We start from the raw sequence: 15,180 nt of genomic DNA on the forward strand, positions 1-15,180 counted from the left end.
CAATGGCCAGAGTAGGGCCAGTCCAAAGCCAGGAGCCAGGAGCTCCTTTTGGGTCTCCCACGTGGATTTGGGACTCCAAGAGCTTGGGCTATCTTCTGTTGTTTTCCCAGGTGCATTAACAGGGAGCTATATCAGAATTGGAGCAGCCGGGACTTGAACCAGTGCCCATATGGGATGCCAGCATCTCAAGCAGTAGCTTTACTGACTACACCCCAGCACCAGCTTCTAGCAGATACATTTCTGTGGATATTATCCTGAAGACTTAATCGAAGCTTTTCACAAAGATTTAAATGGAAGCATGCCCAACAAAACATCATCTGTAAGACAAATTGTAGGAAAGGATCTAAGTTTCCAGAAATCAGATATGTTTTACATAAAATAGGGTTCATTCATGTACTGGAATACAGACTTTTTAAAAAGGCCTATTGGAAAATAACAAGTGATTTGTAGCCCTATCTCTTGTTAAAACAGTCAGTAAATTCTTCCTATGCTATAACCAGAATATGTCCCAGATCTAATCACTTCCCACCACCTGCCTTGTAGAAAACTTGGACCAAGCCTCCTGGAGTCTCCCTCCCTAACTTGTCCTTCCAGGACCACCCCTACCCTGCTACATTGCATCTACCTTGAAACAAGCTCTTGTTAAATGAACTTAAATGTGGTCTAAGGGTTTCTCTGTACACAGTGAATTGTAACCTAACTTGTTACAGTTATTCTCTGAAAGTGTAAGCCAGATCACTTCATTCCCTGCCTAAGACCCTCAAGTGTTGGGACTAGCCTTGTGCACAGTAGGCTAAGCTGCAGCCTGCAGCACCAGCATCCCACCTGAGGCCTGCAACTCCAGCATCCCATATCGGAGCACTACTTCAAGTCCCAGCTGCTCCACTTCCATCCCAGCTCCCTGCTAATACACCTGAGAAGGCAGCAGAAGATCGCCCCAGTACTCGGACTCTGTCAAGTACACCCTGGGAGATCAGGATGGAATTCCAGGCCCGCGCCGCAGCTCACTAGGCTAATCCTCCGCCTGCAGCACTGGCACACCGATTTCTAGTCCCAGTCGGGGCGCCAGATTCTGTCCCGGTTGCCCCTCTTCCAGGCCAGCTCTTTGCTGTGGCCCGGGAGTGCAGTGGAGGATGGCCCAAGTGCTTGGGCCCTGCACCCCATGAGAGACCAGGAGAAGCACCTGGCTCCTGGCTTCGGATCAGCGCTGTGCGCTGGCCGCAGCGGGCCAGCCGCGGCAGCCATTGGAGGGTGAACCAACGGCAAAGGAAGACCTTTCTCTCTGTCTCTCTCTCTCACTGTCCACTCTGCCTGTCAAAAAAAAAAAAAATGGAATTCCAGGCTTGGCCTGGCCCAGCCCTTGCTATGTGGCCATTTGGGGAGTGAACCAGCAGATAAAAATCTTCTCTCCCTGTCTCTACCTTTCTTTGTCTGTAACTCTGCCTTTCAAATAAATAAAATAAATCATTGTTTGCGGGTTTTTTTGACAGGCAGTTAGACATTGAGAGAGAAAGACAGAGAGAAAGGTCTTCCTTCTGTTGGTTCACCCTCCAAATGGCCGCTACGTTGTGCTGCAGCCAGCACACTGTGCCGACCTGAAGCCAGGAGCCAGGTTCTTCTCCTGGTCTCCCATACAGGTGCAGGGCCCAAATACTTGGGCCATCCTCCACTGCCTTCCTGGGCCACAGCAGAGAGCTGGACTGGAAGAGGAGCAACCAGGACAGAATCTGGGCACCCTGACCAGGACTAGAACCCAGGGTGCCAGTGCCGCAGGCAGAGGATTAGCCTAGTGAGCCACGGCGCCGGCGATTTTTTTTTTTTAAAGACACTACAGTGCTGTCCATTGAAATCAGAATAGAATCCAAACTTCTGCCACTAGTCTGGCCCTGACTCCCACTCACTCTCATCTCCACCACCCCCCTGCCTCCTTTACCTTCTAGGTTATAGGGAAGAGGGTTCCTGCCTCTGACCTTTGCAGCTGCTACTCCTTAGCCTGAAGCACCCCCTTGCAAATCTCTGTAGGGCTGCGTCTTGCCCATTGTTTAGATCCAGCTGAAATGTAATGTTATCAAGGAGGCCTCCCCAGACCGACCTCCTTAGCTAAGGTGGTATCGCCACACCCCAATAATTCTCCATCCCAGTGACCCTGATGGGCTTTTTCTCACTCTCAAAAATCTCAAACATCTCTTTGTTGCCTGTCTCCCACTCCTGCGTGAGTGAAAGGACACTGACTTTCTTCTTTACCATGGGATCCACATCATTCAACACGATGCCTGATAGACACATTTAACAAGTATTTGTCCCGTGAATGACCATGCACACTCTAAGTTACTCATTTGTTCACTCAACCAAGATGTACAGACTGTATTTTGTGTGCCAGGCACTGCTCTTGAGTGCATGAGATGCATCCATGAGAGAAGACCCCTGTCTCTAGAAAGGTTATATTCTATCAGAGTTAAGAGGCAAGAGACAATAAGCATGGCCCAAAGGTAATAGTACAATACAATGTACAATAAGACAATAAGTATGATGCAAAGAACAAGAACACCATATGACAGATGCTGCAGGAGAAACCCTGGTGCAGATGTAGGAAGGGTGCTGAGGCGGACAGGCTGAGGAGCAGGCAGGAGGTTGCAGTAATGAAGAAGGTGATTGGTGTAGGCCTTCTTGGGAAGGAGAAGTTTGAGAAGAACAAAGTAGTCAGATGGATATCTGGGGAAGGGCAGTAAAGGCCAAGGCCAGAGCTTGAACAATAGCCCTGAGACAGGAGTGGGGTGGAGCCCAGTGTGTCTAATGTTTGCTCACTCAAAAACACCGCCATCCTTCTGTTGAGAAAAGCTTCTTCCAACCTTGTGTTTCTATTCATCATTTTGTAATTGCCTGCCCCATAGTCATCAGCTTGAGGGTCCATGCATAACTAAACAAGATGATTACCTAGAGCTTTTTAAATTTTGTTTTGCAATGGAGAAAAAGTCTGTTTCCCTTCCAGTTGCAAAGCTAAGGATATGAGCTGAGCTGCCAGCATTTGTTCACTGTATTCAATCATCCAACACACATTTTGATGGCTGCTTAGTAGGGAACAGTTTCTGTTCTAAGCCCTGGAGCTCCCATAGTTAACTAGATGGATAGGGTCCCTATTTTCTTGAGGAAAAGGAATACTCGGATAAGAAGTCAACAAGCAAAAAGTGATCGTCATTTCCAATTGCAATCATTTCTCTGAAAGAAATCATCATGGTGCTAGGACAGGAAATAAGAAAGAAAGGTTGGTGGGTAGAATCCCTCTGAGTTGGGGGTGTTTGATTTTAGATCTTGGAGGATGGGGAATTATCAGTCATGCACATGTCTTAGGAAGAAGTGTGTGGGCAGCCATCCTGGGGTGGGCATGAGCTTGGCAAATCAACAACTTGAAAGGTGTGGGCAGCCATCTTGGGGTGGGCATGAGCTTGGAAAATCGACATCTTGAAAGGAAGCAATTGTGAGAGCGTGATGGCAAAGTGTCTCGAGGTCAGAGTTAGGCTCTATACCTGACAACATGCAGAATCTGGCGTGCAACAAAAATCCAGGCATAGGGAGACATGAAAACAAGAGAGACAATATTACATCCCCTATTGGAGTGCTGGTTTGAGTTCCAACTTCACATCCTGCTTCGTACCAATGTGCCTGGGAAGGCAGGAAAAGATGGCCCAAGAGCTTAGGCTCCTACCACCCAAATGGGAGACACATGGATGGAGTTCCAAGCTCTTGGCTTTGGCTTTGCACAGCCCCAGTGGCCATGTGGAACAGTTGGAAGATCTCTCTCACTCTGACTTTCAAATAAATAATCTTTTTAAAAAGTAACTAATAATAATAATAATGCAATTCTGCTCACCCCTACAGCCAAATCCATCCCTGCCTTTACCAAACACAGGTGCAAACACATTCCTTCTGTCCTTCAGCTAGATTTTCTGTCATTAAAATCAAAATAATTCCGATTGGTTTATATATATACATGAATTTGGGAAGGAATTGTGGTGAAATATTGACAATAATATAGCTGTGTAAAAGAACTCATTTTCATTTATACTTTTTTCCTTCTTTATTAATGCAGACCATTGAATGTGTTACCTTCTACCAGTTCTAAATTGTAGAGTTTTTGCTTCTGCTTGCCTTTTCCCAGTTCTCCCTCTCTCATCTTTGTGGAGGCCACTGTGATGGGTAAGCCAGCATCCCTTTCACACCTGTACTGTCTGTCCTTCATTCCTGGTCCTGACCGGTTTTGTTGACCAAATGAGAAAACAGATCCGAGAGTAAGAAGTGCATCTTCTTCAGCACTTCCATTAGGGGCCAGAAGTAATCCTCTTTGTTAGTGGATTTCCAGGCTCATACCTCAGGTTAATTTGGAAAATGATCTAATCTTTGAAATCGAGTTCCCCACCCTACCACCTTACAAAATCAACCCCATAAGCAAGTAGTTTTGCAGACATACACTTCTCATTGAATATCACAACAAGAATTAAAATCAACTTCAAATGCATTCATGACCACAGTTTCATGAAAACCATATAAGTTCTCCAGCCCCCAATGTACAGATAAACACATCAAGGCCTGGGAAGTTGAAGTGATTTGCCAAGGTCAACCCATATCTTTCTGGAGCAAGTGCAACTCAGAACAAAAGACAGACCTGAGGCCAGGCAGAGGCAGCCGACTCCTGGCTGTGCCTAGCTTGCTGTCTGAATTATTTCTTGGCAGAAAATGCCACTTTGCTATCAGGACAGTCAAGTGTAGTTAGAATGAGCTCATGGAACAAAGCAGTTTAATTAAAGGAAAAAAAAATTAGTTGAGTTGCAGTGCTATTCTCTTCGATCCAAGATGGAAATTAATTTATAATAACCATATCTTTTATTCATGGCATGCTGCCTATTTCAGAGTAGGTTGACATCCTTATATTTTGCAGTTGAATGTGAAATAATTGTGTGTTTCTAATGGACTGCGAGTCAGTTAAAGTGCTGAAAGAACATAGCTGAGTCTCAGCTAACCATTCAAGGAAGACTGAAGCCACTGGGGAGTAGCTTTGGTTTCCTTTTGATGAGTCATGGTATTTAAAATTCAGAGAGCTTCTGCAGGCTTCAAAGCAGCCCTTTCAGATGGATCACTCCAGAGCCTAACTCCATTCGTGGGCCGAGGACGAGCCATGCTCATTCGTTTGCCTTTAACAACATTCTCCTCTTTTCCCAGACCAACTTGACGGAGCTGAAGTCCTTTGGGTCCCCGCCTCTGGCCGTCAGCAACGTCAGTGCTGCAGTAATGGTGCTCATGGCCCCCGCAGGCAAGGTGCCCAAGGACCGGAGCTGGAAGGCTGCAAAGGTCACCATGGCCAAAGTAGACAGCTTCCTGGACGCGCTCGTCAACTTTGACAAAGAGAACATCCACGAGAACTGTCTCAAAGCCATCAGGCCCTATCTGCAAGACCCCGAGTTCAATCCTGAGTTCGTGGCCACCAAGTCGTACGCAGCCGCGGGCCTCTGCTCCTGGGTCATAAACATCGTGAGGTTCCACGAGGTGTTCTGTGACGTAGAACCCAAGCGCCAAGCACTGGGCAAAGCCACCTTGGACCTCACAGCTGCCCAGGAGAAGCTGGCAGCCATCAAAGCCAAGATCTCCGTGAGTGAATCCAGAGCCTCGCTGCCGGGCACTCTCTGTTAGGAAACTGGTGCAGCTGTGGCCAGGTGGCCATATGGCCCAGCTACCTGAACCAGGCTCCACCCCCATCCTAATGGGATTCCCTGCTCCTGGTTCCCTGCCCGCCCTCAGGCAAAGTTTTAAAAGGGCCTGTTCCTGAACACGTGCTCTCTTGGCCCCTTCTCTCCTGCTCTCTCTCGGTTCCTCTCTCCAGCCTCCTCCTCTGGGCTCTTGGTTCTTGGTTCTTCCCTTCTGCTCCCTGCTCTATCTTCTCTCCTTGCTAGCTACTCTCCTCTCTGTTTCTCTCATATTCTCTTTCTCTCTTTTTCCTTTGCTGCCCCTTCACTCCAGTCTGTAGGTTGTTCCCCAATAAACCCTTTCCCTTACTGCAGTGTCCGGTGTGCTTTGCGACGGCTAACATTAAGATATAACACTCTCCAGCCATTGCTTAGCAATCCTCATGATCTACACAAGGTGTCATTTGTCAGTAGAGGCTACTATCTACTTTTCTTTCTCCAACACTCTAGAGACCAAACCATACAAATCCCCTGGGCCATGGGTTTGCAGCTCTGCTCCTAAAAGATTTTCTTGTTTTCCTCTAAAGAAAGACAAGATGACAGCTACATATAATAGATGAACAGTCTTATCTGTACAGCCAACTGTCTTCTTATGAGACACAAACTGCATTTAATAACTTTGCACATTTGCTAGTTAAGAACAAAAGGATAAAATGCCGCCCTCTTTTTTTCCACTTTGAAATGTAGGTTCTAACTCCCTTATTTCACCTCTTGTACCTAGGAAGGCACTTCAAAAAGTCCATAGAAAATGAAATTTTCAGTTTATTATGATGCAAAAAATTTTTGAAATCCATGCTTACTAACGTTCTTCAAAAAAGATTGAAAATGCATATTATGGGGAAAAAACACTATGCAAGGATTTCAATTTTTTAGAATCAAAATGAGTTTATCTTTTTATGTTTAAAGATTTATTTATTTATTTGAAAGTCAGAGTTACAGAAAGGCATAGAAAGGGAAGTCTTCCATTCGCTTGTTCACTCCCTAGATGGCCATAATGTTCAGAACTGGGCCAATCCAAAACCAGGAGCCAGGAGCATCTTCCAGGCCTCCCACGCAGGTGCAGGAGCCCAAGGACTTGGGCCATCTTCTACTGCTTTCCCAGGCCATAGCAGAGAGCCGGATCGGAAGTGGAGTGGCTGAGACTCGAATTGATGCCCATATGGGATGCCAGCACTGTGGACTGCGGCTTTACCTGCCAGGCCACAGTGCTGGCCCCTGAACTTATCTTTTAATTTTGATGTATCTTCACGTTTTGGCCACCTGTCAGACTCATTCTCAGCAAAGTGGACCTATGGGCATGTTTTATGCTATCTGCATTTTTTTCTGGAAGCTTTTTTTTTTTTGACAGGCAGAGTGGACAGTGAGAGAGAGAGACAGAGAGAAAGGCTTCCTTTGCCGTTGGTTCACTCTCTAACGGCCGCTGCGGCCAGTGCGCTGCGGCCGGCGCACCGCGCTGATCCGATGGCAGGAGCCAGGTGCTTCTCCTGGTCTCCCATGGGGTGCAGGGCCCAAGCACCTGGGCCATCCTCCACTGCACTCCCTGGCCACAGCAGAGAGCTGGCCTGGAAGAGGGGCAACTGGGACAGAATCCGGCGCCCCGACCAGAGCTAGAACCCGGTGTGCCGGCGCCGCAAGGTGGAGGATTAGCCTAGTGAGCCACGGTGCCGGCCCTCTGGAAGCTTTAAAAACAAGTGGTAGGTTGTGGTTGAGGAGACAGTCCCTTTTTCATAACCATAAAAGTATGGGGGCAATGGGGGCAGGCCGGCGCCGCAGCTCAATAAGCTAATCCTCCACCTAGCGGCGCTGGCACACCGGGTTCTAGTCCCGGTCGGGGCGCTAGATTCTGTCCCGGTTACCCCTCTTCCAGGCCAGCGCTCTGTTGTGGCCAGGGAGTGCAGAGGAGGATGGCCCAAGTGCTTGGGCCCTGCACCCCATGGGAGACCAGGAGAAGCACCTGGCTCCTGCCTTCGGAATAGCGTGGTGCTCCTGCGGCAGCGCGCCGGCCATGGCAGCCATTGGAGGGTGAACCAACGGCAAAGGAAGACCTTCCTCTCTGTCTCTTTCTCTCACTGTCCACTCTGCCTGTTAAAAAAAAAAAAAAGTATGGGGGCTGTTAGCTTTTATAAATCCCTTGTAGATATTACTATTTTATCTGCTTCACCAAGAACTGGGGGATGGTGATGGTGATCTTCAATTTGAACCTGTCTGAGAGAGATTTCCCTTGAACTTCACCTTTCCCATTAAAATGAATACTGTCAAAGTGAGAGACAGAATTAGAATCCCATAGGATAGTGTAGCGGCTAAAGATTCATCCATTAATCTGTCAGTTCCCATCAAAACTACCATATTTCCCAGTTGTATCTCTAGCTGTCCAAACTTCAGTGTCCTACACAGTAATCATACCTGCTCATGGAATTATTGAGAGAATTAAAAGATACTGTGCAGGTAAAGCATGAGCCCAGGGCCCAGGCCATGGTAGTGGGAGCAGCAGGAACTGCCACCAGGACTGTGGCACACATACAACTGTTACACTCGACCTCTCCTGTCTCCTTGGACTGCATGTGCTGTCTGTCATATACGCTTACTGTGGTCAAGTCTAATCCAAACAATTTCCTTCTGTATCTTTAATTACTATATATGTATTGCAGGCAAACAAGATTCCTGTTGCAAATGATGATAAAGAGGATTTTACAAACTGTGAAAAGTGGGATTGTAGACACGCAGCATGCTTCATGTTACTGATTGTTAGATAAAAATCTATGACTAAGGGCTCTAGTTCAAAGATCCTTGAAACCAGCCTCTCTATTTAAAATGATACTTTGGTGAAGCACCTATTCTTCCTAGCAGGCTGGTTTATAAATCCAGACGTTCATGGACTGGTTTACTTAAAACAGGTGATAATCACCCTAACAATGGCTCCCTTCAAAAAAAAAAAAACAAAAACAAAAACAAACAAACAAAAAAACAACACCAAGTGCAAACCACCAGAGCATGCCCATTCCTGTTTCCAGGTGAAAAAGTCCTCCAATGGTTTTCATATTCTTCAGTCTCTCCCAGAAAAGTATAACAAGAACTGCCTTTTCAAAGACTCTTTCTATTCAAGTTATTTTAACTAAAGGAACAGTTGGTGCGAAGGGAATGTTTTCAAAATGTTTATACCTTTTCGGTAGCCAACGTTCGCATGGTGGGCCCACTCAACCTGCAAAAGCAATAGGAATATCTTAAAAATACTTGGCTACCTTAGCAAGGCACTTCTTGCCTGCCAAAATATTTTCAGGAAAAAAAATAGATTCTTGATTTTAACAACCTCCTCTCCATCCTTTGTTTATACACATGCCTGTCAACATCCCAAAATGTAGACAGTCCCTTCTAATAGCAGTGGAGATGGAACAGCAATCCTGACTAACCTGGAGGCCCATCTACAACCAAAACTTCTTCTCTATTTGCCTCAGGCCATTGCCAGCCTTCTCCAGTCTCTCTAGTCTCTCTCTCTCTCACTCTCTCTCTCTCTCCCCCTCCTCCCTCCTTAAAATAAATAAAGTTTTTCACAAAACAAGTAAGTCATTTACATTGAGTATAGAATCACTGAAGAGTGAAATACCAAATAGTAGAGAAATACTTCTGAGAAACAACAGTCCCCTTTTAATTCTTTATGTGTTTCAACTGATTGTTGGGTTCACATTACAGCCTGCTACCTTGCGGCTTTGTGTTTTACTTGGCCCACATATAGTATTTGCAGATGACTTAATTAATTGATAATATTTAAAACAGCAGGAGCTCTTATGTAAAATTCTGGTTTCTGGCTGGTTGAAAATAATCGTAAGATTCCCACATATCATCCATAGATCCTGGAGCTAAGGAGTGGCTTCCCATTCAAACAGATGGTTTGGCTGCCTTTTTCATAATCCCCACCAACTCCAAATTTTTGTTCAACATTAGATTCATCTGACTAAGTTTACATTATCTTTCTGCTCTCTGCTCATTTGAATTTCTGACTTCTGTCCTGGTGCTGGGCTGATATCTCTATTTCTTGATATATCTTATTCAGGCAAGTTGACTTCCTAGATGAAGCTATAAATTGTTCAAACTAATGTCTTCCCAAAATAGTTATGGCAACTTGTTTAAGCTGACATAACCTTTATTTCTTGTTCCCTCACATATAGACAGCTTCCTGGGGATCCTCAGCTTGCAAGACGAGGCTAGCCTTGCCTTCAGCTCTTTTCTCTTCCCGCTACCTCCCAAATTCTGTTACCATGACTTTCTATTTTTGTTTTGTAATCACTACCACTGAAAGCATTAACATTCTCATCCATAACCAAAATTAAATGTCTCATGCCCTGTCTATAGAATGGTTCACAACATTGTAAACTCAATAATTTCTATTTATAGTGTATAAACATGTCTATATTGTTCACAGCAGGTCCAAATGCTGCACCGTAATTGTATTTTCTTTTTCTGTACAACCTGTTCTTTCCTCCCTTGAGCCTCCACCGTTAGTTAGTTAGTTAGTTAGTTAGTTAGTTAGTTACCTTCCTTTAGTTCCTTGTATATAGCCTCCATTATTTTCATTTTTTAAATATTTATTTTATTTATTTGAAAGAGTTACAGAGAGTGGTAGAGACAGAGAGAGAGGTCTTCCATCTGCTGGTTCCCTCCCCAGATGCCCGCAATGCCCGATCCGAAGCCAGAAGCCAGGAGCTTCTTCCGGGCCTCCCATGGGGGTGTAGGGACCCAACGACTTGGGCCATCTTCTACTGCTTTTCCAGGCATAGCAGAGAGCTGGATCAGAAGAGGAGAAGCCAGGACTAGAACCAGCGCCCATATGGGATGCCAGCACTTCAGGCCAGGGCTTTAACCCACTGTGCCACAGCGCCAGCCCCCATTATTTTTATTTAAAAATACATTTATTTATTTGAAAAACAGTGAGAAGGAGAGAGAGATTTTCCATCCACAGGCTCACTCCCCAGATGACCACAACACCTGAGGCTGGGCCAATCCAAAGCCAGGAGTCTAGAACCCCAGCCTGGTCTCCCACCTGGTTGGCAGGGATCCAAGCATTTGGTCCATCTTCTACTGCCTTCCTTGGTGCATTAACAGGGAGTTGGAGAGGAAGTGCAGCAGCTGGGACTTGAACCTGTGCTGCAGTACAGGATGCTGGTGTTGCAGGCCATGACTTAACCCGTTGCACCCCAACACCAGCCCCTTCATTGTTTTCAAGCTCTGCATTCAGCCCAGTATTCTATCAAGTCCCCCTTGCCTCAAAGACCTTTCTCCCTTGTTCCTAGATTAGAGCTCTATTCCATGTTGGAAACTAAATAACTGTCACTGCTTTCTCGAGTCTGTTCCAGTGATTCCTACCTGCTTTCTCCTTCCTTCTATCCCTACCTTCTCCTTTCTTGGTTTCTTTTATTTTCCTATGAAACATCCTCAAATAGCTTTCTCAGAAATGTTAAGAGAGACATAAATTTTCTAAATAGTTATAGTTTGGAAGTGTCTTTATATTTTATTATTAACTTGAACTAATGATTTTGCTGAGTACTGAATTCTGAGTGCCATATTTTTTTTTTTCTCTTTGAACATTGAATCCTTTATGTTGGTGAGAAGGCTAACGAACCGTCAAGGTTCCTTTCCTTTGTAGATGCACTGTGCTTTCCCTTTTCTGTAAGCCTCTCAACCTTTTCTTCATTCTTGCTGCCTGAAACTTTACATTGATTTTCTTAGCTGTCATTCTTATTAATCATTGTGCTTCGCATGCAGAGAGTTTTTAATCTTCAGCTGTAGGAAAAGATGTTTCACTTTTTTTGAGGATTTCCCTTTCTGTTTTCTTTTTTTAATCATATTCTCTGGAATGCTTGTTAGACATAGGACCTCCCAAATTGGTGCTCTACTTTCTTTCATCTTTCTGTTACTGTACAATTTCTTAAACTTTCTAGAAGATTTCCTCAAGTTCACCTTTCGGCTCTTTCCTGGAACTTATTGTTTTTATGTGACCAATAATGGAAATTTCCACAGTTTTTTTTTGTTGTTGTTCTGCCATTTAATAACACCCTGCCTTGTTTTAATGATAAAGCATCTTGAATCTCTCTGAGAAACAAGTTGTAAAGAGTTTTAACTGTGTTGTTGTTTTTGCTGTTACCAAAATTATCTGAAGCTTAGATAATTGTTTTCTCCTTGTTTCTTTTCATCTAAGGTTTCATTCAAAGTTTTCTTGTCCTTTCACATCTACAAGAGTAATGATCAAAAGCTGATTGTAGGGGCCAGTGCCATGGCTCACTTGGCTAATCCTCCACCTGCGGCACCGGCATCCCATATGGGCACCGGGTTCTAGTCCCCGTTGCTCCTCTTCCAGTCCAGCTCTCTGCTGTGGCCCCAGAAGGCAGTGGAGGATGGCCCTGCACCCATGTGGGAGACCAGGAGGAAGCACCTGGCTCCTGGCTTCGGATCAGTGCAGCGCCGGCCATGGCGGCCATTTGGCGAGTGAACCAATGGAAGGAAGACCTTTCTCTCTGTCTCTCTCTCTCTACCTGTCAAATAAATTTAAAAAATAAAACTAAAAAAATAGCTGATTGTAGGGTCCAGCACTGTGGTATATCAGGTAAAGCTGCCACTTGCAGTGCTGGCATCCCAATGGGTGCCGGTTCAAGTCCCAGCTGCTCCACTTTCGATCCAGCCCTCTGCTGTGGCCTGGGAAAACAGTAGAAGATGACCCAAGTGTCTGGGCCCCTACACCCACTAAGGAGACCCAGAAAAAGCTCCCAGGTCCTGGCTTTGGATGGCCCAGCTCTGGCCATTGTGGCCATCTGGAGAGTGAACCAGCAGCTGGAAGACCTCTCTCTCTCTCTCTCTCTCTCTCTCTCTCTGCCTCTCTGAAACTCTGCCTTTCAAATAAATAAATCTTTTTTAAAACATTGATTGTAGGGACAAGTGTCTGGCACAGTGGTTAAGATGCTGATTAGGACACACATACCCCTTATTAGAATGCCTGGGTTTGAGTTCCAGCTCTGCTTCTGATTCTAGGTTCCTGCTAATGCACACTCTGGAAAGCATTAGGTGATGGCTCAGTTCTTGCATCCCTGTCATCCACAAGGGGACCTGGATTGAGTTCCTGGCTTCTGGGTTTGGCCTGGTCTAGCCCTGGCTGATGCAGACATTTAGGGAATGGGAAATCTCTCCCCATTTTTCTGTCTTTCATTATCTCTCCCTTTGCCTCTCTGCTTTTCAGGTAAATTAAATAGCAAAATCTTGTTTGAAAAGCCAGCCGTAGTTCTGTAGGCAAGGGAAGCACTAGTTTACTGGCAGAATTTGTGTTCAAGATCAGATAAAGTAATCTTGGATGAAACCTAAATGCCAGAAGGCGGTGCCTGTCTTCTGCGAGCATTGAGTCGCTGTCCCGGGGACTTAGATGCCTGGTGGCATTGCATAGTGGGCAGCAGGATGGAGACACGAGGTAGGGGAATCAGTTGGTGTCCAGTTAGCCCTCATGTTTTCAGCTCCCCTCTCAGTCACATCTAATGATTCCCAAATCCCCAGTTCACGTGGGCTCTGCAAGCTGATGAGCTCCCCCTTTTGTGAACTGTGGCCAACGTGACACCTGACACCATAGCTTCCTCCACCCTACTCCACAGTCTCTGCCCCTCCTTCAGTGTAGTTTTCCATAAATCCAATGGAATCCCTCACTGTCCAATGGTTCTCACCAATTTGTTTGGTGTTATGGGCTTATGACTTCTGTCTAACCATTGTAGAGAAGTCGGGGAAGAAGACAAGGCAAATGAGTGTGATCAGTCCACCGTTGCTAATTGGATGGCTCACCATTTGCTTTTAAAAGTGCTTTATCATATAAACTTTGGCCCTCTTTTATTTCTCTTGGGCCTTAATAATGGTCAGCAAGGCAATCTGAATCCCAATTATTACTCAGACATGAGACATATTTGGAGGATTCTGTTGTGCGCCTGTGTGTCTTTGTGTATGCAAATACATATTCTGAGAGACAAAAACCACATGCTTCAATTCCAAATTGTTAATAAATTTAGGAGGAAAATTACTCTTAGACTTAAAGAAAATATTCCTGTGCTTTAAGACAATGAGAAAGAAATGATGAGGTTAGTGAAAGTTATCTGAAGCTCCTCAGACCTTCCAGTCGGGGAAAGACTCAGGTTCCAAACAGTCCAGCCCCAGAGAAGCTACGACAAATACAGTCAGTTGTCCTCCCAGGCCTCCCTCCCTGCCGGGGTCCTCTACCCAGGCTCTTACATCCCCGGCATTAATGTGCTTTGGCTTCTAATAGCAGCACCTGTATCGTTTTGTCAGGTCACAGGACCCCATATTCCCCTAACACAAGGAAAGACAGAATGTACGCCCCGCTGCCCCTCCCCATATCCGTTGGGCCTCATGGTCTTTAGCCAATGACAGAGGGGTTGCAGTGTGGAAGCTCTGCTCTCTCCCTTTGGTCTGAACATCTCTGAACTTCACTCCATGTCCCTCCTGCAGTACCTAACTGAAGCCTTCCCAACAACTCTGCCTGAGGTCACTCCTTACTTACCTCCGTTTCCTGCCCTGCCCTGCCTTGCTTTCCCCAACCCCTTACAGTTTCCCTCTGAAGCACTGCCTGCAATACCACCCGCCCAGGGATCTCAGAAGCACCGGAGGTGACCGGGCTGGAATTACTGACGCACCATATGTTCCTTCCCAAACAGCACCTCAATGAAAACCTGGCCAAGCTCACAGCCAAGTTTGAGAAAGCGACGGCAGACAAACTCAAGTGTCAGCAAGAAGCTGAGGCGACTGCAGGCACCATCGCCCTGGCCAACCGCCTGGTGAGTGCCAGCCTGGGCGGCGCGAGCTTCCGTTACGTGAGCAGTGCTTGTCAAGCACATCGGAGGTGGGAAGTAGATGAGCACAGCTCAGCACCACTTGTCTTGGGGGACAACAGCGAAATGTGCTGAGAGGCGGGGACCAAGGCCCGAGGAAGGAGTGGACACACACACACACTCACAGGTCTGATGAAAGGCAATTTCTTATAAAGATGGTGGGACCCTCAGAAAACCCATGTAAGACGTGGCCGTGCTTCCGTGTGCAACGGGACTTCGAAAAGTTCGTGAAAAAGTGGAATTCATAGAAAGATAAGCTCATTTTGTGTGCAAAGAAAAGCTTTGAAGCCCATGCATGTGAGAGGTTTTCAAAAACTCCTGAAAAAATGCATATTATGACAAAACCATGCACAGATTTCAACATTTTTCTGCACTGAAATAAACATACACTTTCATTCCATTTTCTACAAATTTTTGAAGTCCCCTCAGACTTAAAATGACCAGAGGAAACATTAAGAGGCAAAGCTAGGCCAGCGCCGTGGCTCACTAGGCTAATCCTCTGCCTTGCGGCGCTGGCACACCGGGTTCTAGTCCCGGTCGGGGAGCCGCATTCTGTCCCGGTTGCCCCTCTTCCAGGC

At 45.9% G+C, this 15,180-nt stretch overlaps 1 protein-coding gene across 4 annotated transcripts in view; it reads left to right on the top strand.

Moving 5' to 3' along the window:
* Nucleotides 1-15,180, top strand: part of DNAH9 (dynein axonemal heavy chain 9) — a 371,124-nt gene that overhangs the window by 261,639 nt on the left and 94,305 nt on the right. For all 4 annotated transcript variants that reach the window (XM_070061398.2, XM_089317689.1, XM_070061394.2 and 1 more), the window contains 2 exons: nt 5,215-5,640; nt 14,429-14,548. In XM_070061398.2, coding sequence (XP_069917499.2) covers nt 5,215-5,640; nt 14,429-14,548 — 546 coding nt within the window. The remainder of the gene's footprint in view (nt 1-5,214; nt 5,641-14,428; nt 14,549-15,180) is intronic.

Source organism: Oryctolagus cuniculus, chromosome 17, assembly GCF_051225735.1.
Source record: "Oryctolagus cuniculus isolate XC-2025 breed Fujian yellow rabbit chromosome 17, ASM5122573v1, whole genome shotgun sequence".
NCBI classification, from domain to species: Eukaryota; Metazoa; Chordata; class Mammalia; order Lagomorpha; family Leporidae; genus Oryctolagus; species Oryctolagus cuniculus.